This window comes from Zosterops lateralis (assembly GCF_965231275.1).
Source record: "Zosterops lateralis genome assembly, chromosome: 6".
Classification (NCBI taxonomy): Eukaryota; Metazoa; Chordata; class Aves; order Passeriformes; family Zosteropidae; genus Zosterops; species Zosterops lateralis.
This window is the reverse complement of record NC_139761.1, coordinates 54,051,658-54,071,213: the sequence shown is the minus strand read 5'-3', so window position 1 is coordinate 54,071,213 and position 19,556 is coordinate 54,051,658. Positions and strand designations below refer to the sequence as shown.

The 19,556-nt window shown below is 45.1% G+C and overlaps 1 protein-coding gene across 2 annotated transcripts in view; it reads right to left on the bottom strand.

Moving 5' to 3' along the window:
• Positions 1–19,556, bottom strand: part of PTDSS2 (phosphatidylserine synthase 2) — a 29,817-nt gene that overhangs the window by 4,048 nt on the left and 6,213 nt on the right. For both annotated transcript variants that reach the window (XM_083864485.1, XM_083864486.1), the window contains exons 2-10: positions 17,461–17,562; positions 12,787–12,869; positions 8,131–8,198; positions 6,393–6,527; positions 5,552–5,602; positions 3,979–4,092; positions 3,249–3,367; positions 2,449–2,563; positions 667–812 (exon numbers count right to left, since the gene is read on the bottom strand). In XM_083864485.1, the coding sequence (XP_083720611.1) occupies positions 667–812; positions 2,449–2,563; positions 3,249–3,367; positions 3,979–4,092; positions 5,552–5,602; positions 6,393–6,527; positions 8,131–8,198; positions 12,787–12,869; positions 17,461–17,562 (933 nt within the window). The remainder of the gene's footprint in view (positions 1–666; positions 813–2,448; positions 2,564–3,248; positions 3,368–3,978; positions 4,093–5,551; positions 5,603–6,392; positions 6,528–8,130; positions 8,199–12,786; positions 12,870–17,460; positions 17,563–19,556) is intronic.

The following is a 19,556-nucleotide window of genomic DNA, read 5'->3' as shown; positions in this document are numbered from 1 at the left end:
GTGGGCTCAGGCAGGTTGTGATATTAAAAGAAAAGGTGATTTTGAGAAAAAAAGCTTTCTCAGTTCTCACATGGTCTGCAGAAACAAAAGCAGCAAGGACAAATATGATGCTGAGGTGGGAACAGTCTCAAGTACATGCACTGCTGTGTGTGGTGCCTCACCTACAGCCCATCCTGCTAACGAGGGCCTCTGACCTGCAAGAGGATGCCAGGAGAGCTCCAGAGGGCCAGGGGGAAAACAGCTCAAGGAAAGAAGTGCCTAAAAGAATCACATTTTTTTACTCTGGGCCCCGATGTCCCCAGAGGGCACATCCAAGGACTGCAGTTCCTGGCTCTCGGTCTGGAATCAGAGCGCAGCGCTCCTCTGCCCACGAGCCAGGGGCACTCCAGCTCATTTGCACATTCCCTTCTCCACAGAGAGATCATTTACCAGACACTGAGGTTAACACAGTGCATACACAATGCTCTTAACAACAGCTGCTCTCTGACCAGGGGAGTGAGAGTGGTACCTCCAAACAAAGGAACGCGAAGCGGATGCTTTGGGATTAGGCCTTTTTTGTCCCTGACAAGCTGAACTGGTGCCCGAGATGGATGCCAGCAAGCTGGAGCAAGTTCAGAACAAAGCACGTGGAGCTCGACATGGGAAGTACAGAGAGGTGGGGCTTACGGGTCATCCATGAAGTCGTAGATCTCCCTCATGGCCACTCCTCCCACGTTGACAAAAAACACTAGGCGTAGCAGCACCAAGTAGTGTTCGGGGGGCATCCACAGCACAAACTTCAGGTAAAACGTGTTCAGTTCTGCCAATAAAAACTGGGAGAAGGGACACTGGAATTACATTTGGAAAATACTACTGGACGATGCCTGGAATGCCCCCCTCTCTCTGAATGGCTCCCCCTGCACATTTCTCAGCCCTGCTCAGTACCACTGAGTGAAGCAACAGCGCCAACCTGAAACCAATTGGGTTTTTAAACATTTCGTCTACCTTGGAAGAGGCACTAAAAATCATAACAAAAAGCTGGATAAGTAGCACCCTCAAATTTCAAGCAAGTTTTTGAACTTCAAACCAAGAGCCCAAAGTACCTGCACAAACACTGGGGACAAATCCAAAAAGCTGAGTTTTTCCTTTCCCTTTAAAACCCAGCTGAGGGAGCCCCACCATAACAAGAGGCACGAGCTGCACATCCTGGAGGGCTAGGCTTGGTTGTTTTTTCCCAGTTATGCAAACTCACCCTCAAAGCCAACTTGGGAACGTTGATTATAAATTAAGAGCAAAATGTTCTCTCGAGCAGCTGCCCTGGCAATGTGCTTAAGAGAGCAGAGACACATCAGACTGTCACTTCAAAAGAGGTGATAACAAAGGGCATTAAGCACTGCTGAAGCCCAAGCAGTGAGCCAGAACCTGAAGCTATTTACAAACTGTCAGCTGAAGCTGGGATGTGCTAAAAGAAAAATAATCCCACAATCCAGTATAAATTTGCTGGGATCTCTGTTGCAGCAGCACCTAAACCCCAATTTCTTCAAGGTTGCAACCAGCAGTCTTATGGGGAAACATCTATTTTATTTATACTCTCTTAGTGCTCCCACAGAGCAGGCCTGGTGTGCCACGTGAGCTTGGCCAATGTGTCCTGCAGCGGCAATCAGGTGCTAGGAGCTTGTTCTGGCAAAACACAGAGTTCTGTCCCGTGCCACTGAACCTGGTTCATGCCCAGTGCCTCTCGATCACCACAAGTGTCACGGGGGATGGATTTAGTTAAATTTCACAGCTGCTGGGTCGAGATAAGTTTGAGTTGCTCAGAGCAGAGCCAAGTGACATCCCATGGATGGCACAAAGGCCAAAGTCCCCTGGCTGGAAAAGGGGCAGAAGTGGGAACAAAGCATTTAAACTGCCCAGTTTACCCTCCCTACCAGTGTCACGTGGGCAACAAGTTCAGTTTCACAGGCACAGGTATGAATTTCAGATGCAGCATTCCCAGCATAAAACAATTCCACCCACTCAGATGCTGTGTGTGCAGCAAAATGTAGGGGAAAAAAAAAAATCTAGGAGAATTGAATGATTGAAGCAGATCTGTGATTCAGGAGAAAGCTCAGAGGAGCCCGAGGCCTTGGATACAGCCTTTCCAGCTGTAATGTGACCTATACCTGCATAAAACTGAGGGATTTGAGCTACTTTCATCCACAGCCAGTGCTTTGGGAAGCAGCAACTTGCTGAAAACCCGAAGATCCCAGTTTGTATTGCTCCCACTGCTAGTAACAGTGGTCAGCAAGCAAGGGCAACCCTTTCTGCAGTGCATCTGTCACCCGCCCCAGAGACGTGGCCACAGCCCCCTGTTCTGCAAGATTGGGAAGGGATCCCTCCTGGCCTCAGCTTCAGGAACATCCCCAGAGCTGCAGCCTGAGTTACAGAACCTGGAAGCAGGGGACAGAAGGGCCAGAGAGGTGTCCTCACCACGAAGATGATGCCACAGACGGCGAGCCACCTGCGCAGGCTGGAGGCCGGCTTCCACTCGAACTTCACCCAGCTGTACGGGGTGAACTGGAACACGATCCTCTTCATCTTGCCTCTGGAAAAAACAAAAATAACCACTGCAGCTTGGGGGAAAGGCAGGCCAGAGGCATCTGCCAGCGTTTCCATTTGAGACACCAGTTCAGATATGCAAAATGCCTCCGTTTACTCCATTAAAATCACAACTTAATGAGATTAGCTCTGAGCTTGTTATTTTAATTATCAATTTAAGCTTTCATAGACTACACCCGCTGTTTTAAGCAGTTCTGCTCTGCTCAGCAAAGGCACTACAGAGCACGATGGGTCATTACTGGTACATGACTACAACGGATTTATTAAATTTTAATTCCCACTGTCCCAGTTCCTGTGAAGTTCTGGTTACTAGGGAATGCAAAAAGACCAAACAGATCCTTGCTGTGAATGGGAGGGAGTATTGATGCCAGCTTGGATTCCTGCAACTCCTTAAATAACTTCATCAAACAAGCTCACTTCCACAGGATGCCCTCACTCCCAGCCACCAGGCAACGTTTGGGACACACAGGTCTATTTCCAACAATCCCATTCATAAGGTGAATAAAACTCTCCAACAAAGCTCCCTGCAGCAATAAGTCACTGGATCCTGGAGTCACCTGAACACCCAGGAATTTTTTAGTCCATATTAACCCAAACAGAACAGTCGAGCTCTTGAACAGGGTCTCAACCTTTGTGCTGTGCCTGTGGAGTTCCCCTCCTCCCCAACTTACTTGTAGGTTGGAATGTTCCAGAGTCCTTGCCACTTGTAGGTTTTCAAGGAAAGCCAGGACAGGGTCTTCATCCCACAGTAAATTCCTAATCCGTTACATAAGATCACATCCATTATCCACTGGAAGGAGAAACACAGGAATGATGCTGGGGAAGGAACACTAGAGCTTGGGAAAGGGAATCACTACAGGCAGACCTCTTCATTCCAAGGAGTGGGACAGAGTGTTAATTCCACAGGTTTTCTGAAGACTAAATAGCTTGGCTTGATGTCTCTGACAATGCACTGACTTTTGGAAACACAACCATGGAGCAAATCATTCCAAACTTGGGTCTTTCCCAAAATCCATCCAAACACAGATCCAGAGCTGTGTGCCCTGACTGCAGGGAATTCTGATCACTCTGGCATCAACTTACACCTCATAGGAAAATAAAACACAACTTTAAAAGGGTGCCCCTTTAAGCTCCAAGTTTTCCTTTCTCTAAATTTCAAGACTTTATTGCTTTGCACGATCAGCAGATATTTGAAAATGTTCAGATATAGCTTTAGATTCTCCCTCTGGTGTGCAAGGAACCCCAGCAAATACTCAACCATCTCCAAGTGTTTGTAACACACAAAATTACAGAAACAGTGATAAGTGTGTTTCAAAGTGATACAATTCAGCTCTCATCACTTCCTAGCTCTCCCTGTAAAATTTGTATTCCCAAATAAACCCTGATCCCTGCAGTACGTACGTGATCCCACCAGCATTCACTGAAGTTTGGGAGCTGGTGCTCCAGGCTGTACTCCAGGAACTCAAACATGACACTGATGATCATGCACATCCACCAGTCCCGAATCATCAGAGTCTGAAAAGGGAGAAAAAAGTCCTTTAAACAACTGCTAAAAATCATCTACAGTTGTAGATCTTGTCTCCAGTAACCAGAAAAGGATCAGGAAACTCAGGACAATTTTATTTTCATGATGTGATGGTCCAAATGCTCACAGGCCTCTCAACTTATCAACATTACCAGCACAAGAGACAAGAATGACACTGGGGAAAATCTCCTCCACCCCAGCCATTATTTTCTGGGAAAATTCATGGAAAATTCTAGTAAAATTCTGGTAAAACGGGATTCAGCAGGAGGGAAAGGAGTTAAATGCATGGAATAACTGGGTGCTCAACCACCACAGGCAGCATCGTTCTAACAGTGCTCAGAAAAGATTTTTCAGAGCCTTTTATGGGCTCTAAACGACTCCAAAGCCACAGTAATTTCTGATGAATGAGGCCCATTCATTCTCAATATTGCCATCCTGGTGCTTTGAGATTTGGGGAAAAAAATTCAAACACAAGCCCATCTCTATTTATTGAGACAACACACTCAACCTCCAGCTTTTAATAGAGAAATAGGTTAATATTTAACATATTTAAGAGAAAAATATGCTATGGTCCAGAGGAAATCCAGCAGCCAGTCTCCTTCCAGCTGGGCAGCCCAGTTTCTAATGTAATTCCCTTGGAAGAAAAGGATTCAAGTTTCCCAAATTTAGAATTCAGTTCCTTAACAGAACAAGCTGAGGTCCAGGCCTCCCCACACCAAGCAAATTCACTTCTGGTTTTGAGGGATCCCCCAAACCATTCACAGAACATCTACACTTTTAAATGAAAATACAAACCAACAGTTCCAGTTTGTCTTTTAAACAGCTCAGCTCTGTCAGTTTGTTACCTAAATAACAAACCTAAACAAGGTCTGCAGGGGGCAAAATCTCCTGAGTTAGTCAGTCTGCTTGGGTTAAAAAAGTTAATATTTAGACCAAAGTAATCAGCAAAACACTGTTGAATACTCTGCCAGAGACAGGCACAGCTGGAATTCCATCCACAGTTGGTTGATACTGACTAAAAAGTAACAAGAATTAAATCACTGCCCATTAAATCATTTAAAATCCTGATCTGATGCCACTAGGAAAACAGCAGCAACATCTGTGTTTGGGGATATCACTGTCACTGCCAGCCCCACACTACACTTCCAAAGGTTGTTCCAGCATTTCTGTTGCTACAGGAATTAAGTTCTTTATTGATCTGACCTCAGGATGAATCCCTGTGGAGGAAGGAAGGAGCCTGTTGATGTAACAAAGCTCTGGAAAGAAACAAGATGGCCTAACATGGGCAGGAGACAGAAAAAAAAGGGGAGAAAAGGCTTTTCACATATTGAGATGTATTGTCATGTACTATAAGCAGCCTGGTTTAAATCACCAAGGCCTAGCACCACAAAACCAGCAGCAGTGAGGCTTTGGGAACAGAGTCTCCAAGGTGAAATGAGCCATTCTTACCTTTAGGTACCACCCAAAAAAGTGAGCAGGAACAAATCCATCCAGCTTGTCCTATAAACCAAGAAGAGAGTGAAGGTCACAGCCTTTTTTTTTTTTTTCTCTCCAAGAAAAACGCAGCAATGAACTTCTCTTTTTCCCCACACACGAATAATTCCATTCCTTCATCAGGAAGGAATTTAGCAGAGCTTCTTAAATCTTACCAGCTCTGCCAGTCCCTGGGCCTTTCCCTCTACTTCTATAAGATCCCAGTTATTCCAGTTTTTGATGCACTGAAGATTTACAGGGCACACCCAAAGGATTCGGGTGCTCCTCTCTCCATACAACCAGAGAGCTGTAAATAATTCCTTTGCCCTGGAACTTCTTCTAGTGAGAAACCTGATGGGTTTTAGGACTCTGGAAAAGTGCTGTTGGAGCAACCTGCACTAGTGGAAGGTGTCCCTGCCCATGGCAAGGGGTGGAGCTACATTATATTTCCTACCCAAACCATTCTGAGATTCTGTGATGCAGCTTTAGGGCTTTGTGCCTCAGGGTGACTGAGGAGAAGGCTCCTTGAGCACTCGAAGAAATCCAAACTCTGAGGGGAAAATTTGACACCAATGACCTGAGAAAGAAGAGCTGTTGAACAGTTCAGCCCTGGGCAATCAGGTAATTGGGATCCAGAGAGACACACCCCCATCTGATGGACAGGAAAGGTCAAGAGAAGAGAAATAAAGAGGCTGAAGAGTCAGTCACAGGCTGTGCTCTGATTCAGCACTCAGCCAGACTCACAACTGCACTTTGAAGCGTTCAATTAAGCAGCTTTTTACCCAAAAATAGCCTCATTAGTGAGTTTGTTCCTTACCCAGATGTTGTGGAAGGGATCAGTTTCATTGCCAGGGTCATAAATCAGGCAGTTGCCCCCGTAGTCTCTCTCTGGCAGAGGAACCCCTAAATGGGGGTCAATGTACTTCATGAACTGCCTCCCGTCCTGCACGGTCTGCAAGGGAACACAGAAACCCGGGATCCCCCTGAAGGATTCACACACAGGAGGCACAAACAGAATTAAGGCCAACACTGATCTTCAAATCAACCTTTTTTCAAATTTGTTGCGGAACAATTCTTGAAATAAAGCCAGGCCTTGAAGCACCTCACACACACACCCCTGACTTGGAGCCTCTAACCCTAAATATTAAGGGAAAAAGTGGCTACAGAATGATCTTAAAGATGAAAAATCAGTGATCTTTAACCCTTTACCCCAAGCCACTGCTCTGTACTCCCCATCTTTCCCACAGCTCATCCTTCCCAACACCCATTTCCAGTAAGGTCCCATGCAAACAGCAAAAAGAAATGATCACAATGACCAAAATGTAAACACCTCTGCCACTAAATCAGCCACACATTTGCTGAGCAATTATTTCCCAACAGAATCACTCAGTGTTGTGGCCAAGGCTTGATCCTGGAACATCTGTGACAGGCAGCAAAACTGGACAAAACCAAAATCAATTAACAGAGTAATTAAATAATAAAATTATAGAATAAACTGCTGAAGTCACATGAACTCTGGGACAAGTTTCAGCCATGAGCAAGCTTAGATTTTCTGTCAGGAAGTTCAGCCACCTGCAGATTCAGCAGAATTTAACCTTATTTAAACCTGGGCAAGGCAAAGATGTATTTTTAGTAAAGAGCTGAGCAATAGCAGGGAGTTCCTTAACCACTAAATCTCTGCTGACACCACACGCTGCCACAGGGAAGCAAAGCCATTCCAGGCTTTTGGAATTCAGAAGCTCACCAGTACAACCAATAAAAATTACTCAGTCTGACTGCAACTACTCAGGAATATCATGCTTAAGGATGGCTGGAAAAACCCAGGGTGACCAGCCCCACTTCTTCAAGCTCACATGGCCTTTAGAAGGAAAACTTTTTTTTTTTTTTAAAAAAAGCATTTCTCATCCTTCTCTCATGCAAAATGACTTCAGAGTAGCCTGATGAGTACGTTCTCTCAAAATATTTAATCTTAACTTCTGAGAATTGTAGAAGTCAGGGGCAAGTGCTCACTTTACTAAAGAACAAGATATGATAAAATGTGGTCAAAAAAGAACATGGTAAAAACTGTTTAATTTGGAAGCACCAAGGGCACGTCTTTCTATGAAAAACCTCCTCCTCAGCTCCTGCCACCACACAAAGCTGGGTGTGAAATTTTGGTTAATTGCAAAACCCCCACATCTACAAAGAACAGGCCACTCCAGGTAAAAAGTATTTCCAAAGGTGAAACCAGGTGAATTCTCCCCGAGTCACACATGGCCCAGCAGGGCAGAGACTGGACTGTGAAACACCAGCTCTCAAACATGAACTGCCTCATCAGCTCATCCAAAACCACTTCAAAATGGTGTCTACCCTGGGCTGAGGCTGACTGGAGGTCAGAGCAGGTGAAATATTTTTGTATTATCATTTCCCTCAGCCTCATAGTCTCATTAAACAGCCTAATGATTCCATCTCACAAAAATGAGCATCTCCTATAGTCAGCAGGAAAAAAACCACCACAAAGGAGTTGATCTCCACATGGAAGTGGCATTTAGGAACTGGTGGCGTCAGTCACTTACCTGGAAGAGGATGAAGATGAGGAAGAGCTCATAGACCACGCTGACACACAGCCAAAACCTCCAGTAAGCTGCAGAGAGACACAGGGGATGTCAGCAGCTTTGGAGCAAACCGTAAGTTAATTATTCATTTATTCCAATATCACAGGATCCTGAAATGCTTTGTGTTGGGAGGGACCTGAATGTCCATCTCACTCCACCCCCTGCCACAGGCAGGGACATCTTCCACAGTCCCAGGCTGCTCCATGCCCAACCTGACCTGGAACACTTCCAGGGATGGGGCAGCCACAGCTTCTCAGGAAACCAATTCCACTTCAAGAGAGGCTCCCACCACGGTATTAAAATTCCCAGCTCCCAAGCACAGTGCTCCCCACCCTCCCTCAGGAATACAAGCAGAAAGGATCTTCACCTCCCACACAAGCTGCTGTGTAAGTTTGCTGGAATTGCTCAGGCACTGGGAGAAGGAATCCAGATCCAGAACACTTCAACCCAACAAACTCAGCAGTTAAGAAGTGGAAGGGATGTGCCACCTGCAATGCTTTCCAACAGTCCTTGGAGGAGAACCTGATCCTTCCTGAACTTTCTCCCTGTTCTCAGGTGACCTGACCTGTCCAACCTTGGCTACACCAGACACACCCAAGGCAGGCCAGAGTCAGGTTGGGCAGCCCAGCTTTCGGCCTGAGAACAAGGTCGTGTCCCCACGGGGCAGAAAGCATGTCAAAACCCCAAAGATAATTTCACTTTTACTTGGAATGAAATTAAAAGCAAGCAGACCAAAGGTTCAGCAGGTGCTGGATGCAAGGCCTCTGAGATCACCTGGGATTCTCCATAAGAAATGCCATGCAAAGCTCAGCTGCCTCGGAGCGTGTGATTACAGATCTCTGCACACCCCAGCGACACCTGAATCCAAAGGGTGTCCAAATTACAGTGTCTGCACACTTCCAGCTCTCCTGACAGGCTCAGCCCTTGGGTCACAGGCCACCCTGGATGGGGGTTTTGTGCTCCATGAGCTCATCCATACCCCTGATCCATCCCAGAGCCTGGCTGTTGTTCCATGCAGTGACTCCCGGGCTCTGAACTCCCTTAGTGTTTCTGTTTCCTGCCCTGAGGCTGATGCAGAGCCAGGGTGGGTACAAACACAGCTCCAGCAGTTTTCCCTACCCAGGTCCAAGGATTCCACACAAGGGAATTCAGGAAAACTTGACACATTCTGGGTGGATACTGAAACTCCAAAAATGTCATACATCACTCTTGAGATGAGACCTGCCTTCAGGTGTTTCCTGGTTATAAATGGAGCTCTCCTTCCTCAGGTGCATGGGGGTGATGGAGAGGAATCCCAACAAGGTTTGCCAGGAAACCAAGACCCTCACGCCTGACTTGGGAATTTCTCTGTTAATTCCAAAGCAATGTAGGCACTTTGATGTTCAAAGCAGAGCCAGGCATAAATTACACAAGAATGAAACAAACAGAGGATTGCAAACAGAGTTATCAGCTCAGAACCCCAAATCAACTCCCCATGGAGCTCCTCAGGAGATGTTTTCTCCCAAAACATGTCTTTTTCCAGTTCAGCCTCAAGCAGGAAATAAATTCTTAAAAAAAACCCAACAAAAACCAAAACAGCAAAGAAACAATAAAAAAAAGCACAAAACCAAAAATATCAACAAGCTCCACACATTTTTAAAAGCAGCCCCTGACACCATCATTAAAAGAGACCACAATGTGAAAGGTGGGACCTTTTTACAGCAAAGCTGCTAAATTAATTTCATCAGAATAACCTATTTTACACTTCTGGGAAATAAAAAAGAAAAAGGGAAAAAACCCAAAACAACCCAGCAGTTCATAGCTCTGTCACAGCTTTCACCCTCTCGTCTTTCCAGAATGCAGCTTAGGAAAAAAAAAAAAAAAAAATCATCACCACACTTTTCCCACCTTTAAATGTCATTGCCAGACCTAAAAATGTTGTTTTTCTAACCCACAAATCTCATACCAGAGATTTTTACACTGCTCACAGTCAGCAGTGTGACAGACTGGTCCTAAAAGTGATGTAGACACAGAAAGCAGAGAAATCTAAATCCTCGTCTGAGCTTTTATTCCCCTCTGTACACAGGGCTGTGGCAGCTGCTGAGCAGGCTCAGCAAAAAAAGATCATTAAAAATTGAGATCTGGTTCTGATTTAGTGCTGTGGTTTCTCCCCAGCTCACAGAGGCTCCTGAGAGGTTCTCAACATACTCAGTACCTGCACCCCAAATGTTTTCAAGGCTGTACAAACACTCTTCTCTCTCCTCCTGGGTCAGGCTCAGCTTTAGCTGTAAGGTTATTTTTGACAAATCTCCAATACTTGTTTTCTTTTAACTCATTTGCCATTTTGCCTCCCTCCAATCAGGGCTTTCCTCCTGAGCAAGGTGGTCTCTACTAATCATTGACACACCTGATAATTCAGTGATTCCTGTGATCAAACATTAAATTGCTGCCTTGCAGGGATTTGGGAACAGGGCAGGAACATCCCAGAAAACTGAATCCAACCAGCGTCTTTCCCTACTTCTGCTCAGAGTTTGGCCCACTCTGCCTGAGAGAGTAAATTAGTAAAAAATACAAAAATCTGTGTTATTTGCCCAAGGAAAACACTAGTCCTGGAGCTGCTCCTTCCAGTGTCACCAGTGCTGCCCTTGCCTGGTCCCTGCATGAACATTATCCCAGCCCTCAACCCCACAGCTTACTCCAGACCCTCACAATTTACTCCCCGAACAGCTCGTCCTCTCACACACTGCACATTAAGTCAGAATAACTCCTGGCAAAGGCTGGGAATATTAAAAGCTGCTTCTCAAGGCATTAGTAACTGTCATGGAAAATTTCTTTGGAATGACAGCATGGATGTGTTATCTTGACAGAAGCTATAAAGCATCCCTGGGCTCCTCCAACACCAGGCTCCATAAAGGAGCTGGCAGGGAGAAAGAAGAGTATCTCTTATCTGCAAATCCTAAGGAGACAGGCTACTGATGCTGACTGTATGCAGGATTGATTCTACCAGGAAATGCTCCCCAAATTTGGCTGTTCACCCACCAATAAATAAATGGATCCTCAGGCAGTTTAAGATCTCCTGCAGTGTACTGTTCCCGGGCTAAAGTGGTGCCTGCCCTTTGCCTGAAGGTTTGGATGGAACTGAAGCCAGTGGAAAATGGGATAAAAGCAGGGCAAGTTGGTGAAGTCTTGCCTGAACAGTCACACCAACTTATTTCCATGACAATCCTACAATTTTGAATTACAGAGAGGCAACTGGTGTCTGTCCATGTAACAAGTTATTAAACTGAAGAAAACAGGGGCTTGTGCGGAATCAGTAGGGAAATGGCAAAGCTGGATGAGCCCCTGGCTAAAGCTGGGAATGCTGAGAAGGAGGCCAAAAAAAGAAATAAAGCCAGCAGTCTGGACAGGTGCCACTAAGGGGGTGGCTGGGATCAGTTTCCTTAATGGCCTTAATGAAAAGTAGGTTAATGACACACAGCAGGAGCAACAGGGAAGGCAGGGACAGCAGAGAAGATGATCCTAAGGGACTGGAGTGACAGAGGAGCTCCTAACACAGCTCCACATTCTGGAACCAGGAATTTGGGAAGTATCACGTTATCACAAAAATCCCCAAAATAACCCTGCAGCTCTGGAGAGGACGTTTGAAAGCAGAAAGCTCAAAACAATGCCAAAATGTTATGGGGAAATGTTACATTGAGGGCAAGACTAAAACCCAACTTCCCTGCTTTGTTCAAGGGAATAAAACCAGCCCAGACAAACCTCCAAAACCTGGGGCATCCAAGTGTCACTTGGTGTCTTCAAAAGGAGCAACTGATTTTACAGAAGGAACCACAATTAAGGTGGAACAGAAGGAAAGACTAAAACCCGCTATTTAATAAGAAAGGCAAGTTTACTAACCCCCAGGTTTCCAGAGGTGTGCTGAGGGCACTGCTCTGGAACCACACCTGCTCTGGCAGAGGGTTGTGTGGGGTGGCTGCTGGGTTAAACTTCTGGCATAAAGGCCAGCTTTATTTGGCTGTAGGAGAGCCCAATGTTTTCAGAAATATTATTTAAGCCTATATTAATTCCTTCAATTATTTCTCTTTTAATGACTTCACATCTAAAGATGTGAAAGGGCAAAAGATCAAAGCCTTTTAAATATTTTCATGTTTCATCTGCTATTACGTTACCTGGAAGAGGTTTGTGTTGTGCTTTCTAATGTTTTCAGGACTTCCAGTCTTACAAGAAACCTTTAAAATCATAATCAAGGGACTCTAATCTCCTGTGGAAAATGGACATGGAGCTAAGGAAGTGCTCCAGCACCGGATACATTGATCACAAGTGCAGTCCCAGCAGAGAGAGGAGAAAAAAACTAAGGATAAACAGGGGAAGTTCAGGTTTAAGAACCTGGCAGTTCTCACAGAGCTTTTAACCAACAACAGGAAGCCAAACCCGGGAGATCCAAACAGATCTCCAGGCTCCATAGAAGCCCAGCAGGATGGTTATGGAGGAGCCTCCATGATCAGTGTGCAGTGCTGAGGCACCTGTGATTACTGAAATTACAACTTACCTGCTCTCCAGGCAACACAAACATTTACCTTCCTCACAAACCAGGCAGCTCCTCAGGAGTATTTGGGTGAGCCCAGCAAGGTGAATTACCTGGGTGAGGCCTTGAGAATGGTCCATCTTTAGCTTGTGTCACCCCGAAACACAAGAAAACCAAAATACTGGCGACGATTCCTCTGGAAGGAGAAACAGAACACTCTGGTTTATTGCCTCATTCTCCTCCTGAGACTGCAAATTACATTCTTTGATGTAGAAACGTCTGGCCATTGTTTTTTAACTGCTAAGTGTGTCCACCTTAAGTGTATCCAGACACCATCCATAAAAAACAACCAAAAAAAGGCTGGGGATCACAGCAAGCCAAGCACCTCCCTGTGTCTGGGAGCAGCTTTTATTCCCACTGGCTCACAAAGACACACAGGATTTAGCAGTGAGACAGCCCTCACTGCTCCACTAGATTTCCATGGAATTTAAAAAGGAATTGTCAGACTTGTCACCACTCCAAAACAGCTTCTTAGCCAACTAAAGACAAGCAGGAGCTTTCCAGACCACACCAGCACTGCTGCTATTTCAAGAGCTGGAACCATAACACAGAGCCTAAGGAACGTAACAGAGATTTTAAATAAAAATAAATTATTAGACCAGAAGCCCAAATATACCAAAGAACTACGACCCTGGGCATGTTCCTTTAGTTTTAATGGATTTAATGGAATAAAGCAATCCAAATAAGCTCTTTTTACTGCACCTCAACTCCCACTGGATCCTGCTTGCTGTCTCATATCACCTGCTTAAGAGCTGGCTGAAAGGATGGACAACTGGCAAAGAGCTCATTTCATGTTTGCAGAAAATGATGCAACCCCTGACTGCATATAAAATGGCTCAGTCTGCAGAAATCACAAAAAATACCCGGTAATTTTGCTGCCAGGGAGAAAATGTTACAAACCAGAAGCAATAGGAGACTGTTCGTGCTTTAAACATGTCAAAAAAATCTTTCAAAATAGAAGAATAAAGAATTTACAAAAACTATTTTGTAACATTCATCTCTGAGTATAAATGTTTGTGCTTCCTGAAAATAAAAATAGGGTTTACTTAACAGATGTAATTCAGTAATTTTGCTTGCTTTAAACAGTGGGAAGCACACCAGAATTAGGTGCTGAATGGATCCGTGAATAGACAGTTCCATGGGGATTTCCAAAGATCTGGAGGACAAAACCCTTTCGGCTGACCTCCAATAATGAGAATATTCTGCATTTTGAGTCCCTGGCTGCATCTGGAAGCTCCAGTCCTGTGTGGTGTGACAACTCCATCCCAGCTCAGACATGAATTGAGAGGTCCAAAGTATTGCTCTGGGCTTGGGAGGGTTGTCTTCCCAAAGCTGGAATTCAAATCCAAATCACCACAGGAGCTTAGCTGTGCTCCTTCCTCTAAAACCCACTCTCAGCCCAAAGAGCAGCTGTGCTGAAATATGCTGGGGATCCAGATATATTCATTTACTTCAAGTTCACCACAGGAAGTTTGGAAGCAAATCACAAATTTGCATAAATAACCACACTAGCCTTTTTTTTTTTTTTTTTTTTTTTTTTTTTTTTTTTTTTTTTTTTTCCCTCAGTGGTAACTAAACTTCCCTCTTATCATCATTAATCTACCTCCTTAGGAAGCTTCCAATGCCTGAGCAGCAGCCTGGACTGAGGCAAGAATGCTCCAGCACCTGAGAGGGGGGTTCTCTCCTCACCTGGCTGGACACAGCCAATGGATTTTCCTTAGCAGCAAATCAGGAAGGCACAAAATAGCAAAGTGTGCCCACAAAAATCATTTTAGCACTTAATCAAATTAAAAAAAAAGAAAAAAAAAAAAAAAAGAGAGAGAGAGACCCTGGCAGCAGCTCCATCAGCACAAACAAACTCTTGTTTGTGCTGGGAGTTGATTCAGACACACAGGACAATGAGGAGCTGTGTATGGCCCTTTGTCCTGGGATTCAAGGAGGCAGCTCCCACTCCCTGTCCCTTCCCGGGCTGGATCCATGCTGGTACAGCTGGTACAAACCCCTCAGGCTACCACAAGCCCTGGCAGAGGGCTCTGGCCTCCTTTTACCTCCATTTCCCTGTGGGTGCTCAGCCCCAGCAGCACAAGATCAGCATGCAAAGCCACATATCCCCGGATCTGTCCCTGTGGAAAGCAAGAATTGCCTAGAGCTGTGTGAAAAGGCATCTCAGGAGAGACATTTCCCAGCTGGAAATTCAATGTACAACCCTGAAGCACACTGGTGTTTTTAAACCTGAATATGGTTTTTATGGAAGAAAACAAACAAACAAACAAACAAACAAACAAACAAACAAAAAAAAAAAAGAAAGAACTTTTTTTCTCCAAGACACCCTCAGCATTCCAAATATTTGGCAGCTGTGGATTTCTTCCGTGGTATGCAGTGGAGGTTTTTATTTGGCTACTACACTCAGGGCTGGAGCCCAGTTTAGGCTGAACAGAGGAGAATGTCACAGCTGTCAGTCAGGATGAGTTATTCCATGGTTGGAAGAACTGTGGATCAGTTCTCATGGATCAGACAGGTTCACAGCACAATCTCTCCTTGTCTAACAAAGGAAATGTTCCACTGTTCTTACACCGGGGGCAGTTTGATCACGTGTGTGATCCCAGTGAACTCTTACTACATTTACATATAAAAGGCTCCTGCAAGCTTATCTTAAAAAAAAAACAGGAGAGAAGTCATCCTGCAACAGAGCAAACACCAATCTCAGCCACAGAGACCACACCCTGTGAGCTCAAAGGTTCCTGCTCTCACTTGCGTCCATCACTTCTCCTGTGAGTGATTCCACAAATCCACCTCTCACCTTGCCAGTGACTGGATGGAGCACTTTTATAGGGTGATATAATCCTGATTTTATATGGGCGAAGGTGGGACCGTCCCATGACTCCAGTCAGGGAAACACAGAGCCAGCAAATTCGGGAAGTTCACTTCAATTTACTGCTCTGAGCACCTACTGCAACTCACAAGGGCACCTCACGGAAACAAAGGAGGCTGGAGCCTTTGGAAGTGTGTGTTTAGGCTTTGCACCTACCCCAGACAGTGCTCCACTGTCAGTGTGCAGGAGGTGGAAATAAAACCCCATGACAGCTCCAGACTCTGCTCCCTGGTGACAAAACCCCACCCGGTCATTAGGCACCAAGTGTTCCCAAGGAATACCGGCACACAGAGACAGCCTCGTGCTGGATGGGGCTGGGAATCACATTACAACACAGCTCCACACTAGGACTAAGGTCTCAGGAGAAGGGATTTTAAATTATGGAAGCAAAAATACAAAATCTGTGATAATTTAGGCTGTGGATACACTGATGCACACTGTGCCCATCTTATCCTGCTCTGAAATGCCTCCTTTTGTTCAGAGATACGTGAAACCTGGAATATTTGAAAGATGTCCAAGCCTCAGGATGCTGCTTTTCAAGGATTTTTGTGCCAAGACCTTGCAGAGCTGCAGGAATGAGCAAAGCCCATTTGCTGCCCCTTCCCTGGCACGATGTTGTAAAATGAATTTAACAACTGGACACTGGATAAGCAGACAACACTTGTTTCCTGAGAGAAAGATCCACCTGCTGACTAATCTTCCCCGGGTTTGTTTTGATTAAGGCAGTGGAGGCTCTAAGCTCAATAATAAGATATTCCACTGAGTCACCTTAGCTCTGTATTACTCCCTAAGGATGTGTCATCACTTCTCTTTCAGCTTTTCCCCTTCCCAATTCTGAGTGGCCATTCCAGGCCACACCACACCTCCAGCCTGGCCTCTCTCATTATGACTGGGAATAAAATAGCATTTGTTCACACAGAAACCTTCCAGAACCTTTCCCAGCTCCAGACACCTTCCAGCTTGTCCCATGTCACCCCCACGTGTGAAATCCCAGCTCTCAGTGGGGCACAGTGTGAGTTCCACTCCCCCCAGGCATTGTGTAACTGCCAGAACAACAGCCAAGATTATCTCAGGAAATATCCAAATTCCTGCATCTCCAGGACAATGGATGCTATATCCTGAGTCACTTCAGAAACGTACAAAAAGAGGGGGAAAATTTCATCATATTGAAGAAACCAGACCGGTAGAAAACAATTATTTTCTTGCTTCTAGCAATGATGCTTTGCAGCATATTTTTAAAACATACTCAGATTTTTAAAACACCATTTTCCTACCTCTTTTTTCTTCCCTGTTGTATTTTACAAGGGGAGAAATTCAACCACATTGAATCAGTTCAAATTACAGTAGGAATTGACCAGACATGTAAGATTCATTCTTATTTCCCCAGAGCTTCCTTCTGGGCTACACGTTCTCACAGCAATTTTCAACAACAAACAAGGATTTGTATTGAAATCTTGAACAGAATTTTACAAAAAACACTTGAGCCAGAAAAATTTAGACACAGCTCCCAGCATCTTGAAACAATGGTTATTTTAAGGAAAGGTTATTTTTAAGAAAAGGCTGTTTTAAGAAACAGAGGCGGAACCCTTGCCAAAGAAACCCAGCCAGGAGGCTTTAGCAAGCTTTTTGTATTTTGCTTTAAATCACACCACAGAGCAGCCACAAAGCCTGACAGTGACACTAAACTGATTAGAAATTGCATTCAATGATCAGCATCAGAGAAGCTTACGGACTTATGACTGGTTTTGTAACTTCCTAAGGGAACAGGCACTTCCACAAGGGAGTGCAGGGGTCACTGGAGGTCCCTTTTCCAAAACACATCTGGGAATATTCAGATACTGCTCAGGTAATTCACCTCTTTGTGTTGTAGGCTGTGTCCTGGGGAGTCTCTTCCAGCAGAGTTACGTAGCCCAGCGCACACGTGAGGATGAACAGGACTGTCAGGGTATGAGCTCTCCTGAAATTCAGAACAGAAAAAATCAACATTAAAAAGCAGGAAAACTCACATCTCCCCCGACCAGTGCAGCCTCAGGAGGCCAAAACCACAGCCAGCAGTCAGGAATATTGATGTTTTCTGTATTGCAGAGCACAGAGAGCAGAACTTGCACTGCATGTGATCAGCAGCAGCTTGGAAAAAACCAGCAGCCAGTGCAAACACCCGGATCTAAAGAGCTCCGGGTGTCTCCCCAGGTTTGGCAGGTCCACACCTGACAGTGCTGCTCTATTTCACAGCTTACTAATCAAAATTGCAGCTGAGGGAACAGGCCCTTGAGAACAACCAAAGGGAATTCACTCCAGACATGGGTATTACACAAGAAAAACTAGTCATTAAATTAAAAAAAAAAAAATCTCTAAAGGAGAACAGTTGCTGTTGTAAGAACTCTGATGCCACCTCAAGATGTTGGATTTCCAGGGATATTCCTACAGTTTCAGTGCACTTAGCACAAAGGGTTTCTGTGGGAACAGCCATGTCAGCAAAGCCAGGTGGCTGCTTAATAGCAGTAAAACATCCCCAGAGGTTTATATGGATTTTGGTGAAGCACTCGGGGAGAAATTCTTCTGGCACAGGGTGCCCACAGAAGCTGTGGCTGCCCTATCCCTGGAAGTGTCCAAGGCCAGGTTGGACTGTTTAGAGCAACCTGGGCCAATGGAAGGTGTCCCTGCCCTTGGGGACTGGATGAACTTTAAGGTCCCTCCAGCCCAAACCATTCCAGGATTCCATGATTCTATGCAAGCAGAGCGAGCAGAGCACACCCAGCCAGGTGACACCCACACCCTACACCCACTGATCACCACACAGAGAATGTTAATATTCAGTGTCCACATCTCTTCTTACTTCAAGTTGAAAATTCCTAAGGGGAAGCCACTTTTTGTTTTCATTGGAAAACTCCTCTGGCCCCAGCTGGGAAGCACAGGAACTCTGTCCATGTGAGGCCAAAGGACATGCCATGAGTTTTGGTTTAGAGGACAAAATCTCTTAACACAAACTAATAAAACAAACCACGTACAAAGAGGAAGCTTAGGGAGGAGAAAACTTGTAAAAGAAACTGTCTGTACGTGACATATTTGGCTCTATTTCCATTTTCTTTATATATTCTTTTGTAGCAGCAGCTCCTCTCTCCATGTCATGCCAAAGTTTGTATATTCAGGTTGCTCAGTGCACAATAAACCTTGGAATTTCCAAACCATCCACTGACTCACCTTGAAACAACCCTGCAGTAACCCACCTAAAAGTGCTCTGAAAGTCAAAGAAAGGGTGCTGTTGAATGAAAATCCCATCCTACTCCAAATCCCACATACTCCACAGCATCCCTGCAATCCCACTGAGAATGCACACAATACCTCATAAGCAGACACAATCCTCTTCTGCCCCTGCCAGAACTGAGTTTGGCATTCAAGGCTCTCCTTCCTTGTGGTCCTGAGGATACGGACCACCAGCTCCAGGAGAAAAACACAAGGACCCACGAGTACTTCAAGAATTAACAAGGAATCAGTGCGCCAAAACCCAGGGAAAAGCTTGGGAGCCAAAAGCTCCTGCTTGGCAGCTACATCTTCCCAGTGCCAGGAAAGGTGATTCAGCCATCAATGCTCACGTGGGGCCTGCCCTGGATCCTGCAGGAGCTGGAGATCTAAACCCCAGCCTCACCCAGGAGGCAGGACAGCAGACAGGGAACCCACGCTCCAACCACACCACGCTCCTGCTCGCTGCATTTACATGTGGATATAATGAATGGATTCTATGGCAAACACCAAAAAAGGTTACGTGAACTCGAGGCTACTTTGGTATCTCACGCCTTGTTCCATTGTTTGGTTTTGAAACTTATTATTGTACTGTTATATTGTAACATAGCTATACATGTTGTTGTCGAGTTATAGATATTATGTATTATATATAATTGTTACATCATTGTTTATTTTTGAAGAGCCTACAAAAACAAATCAAGGAATCCC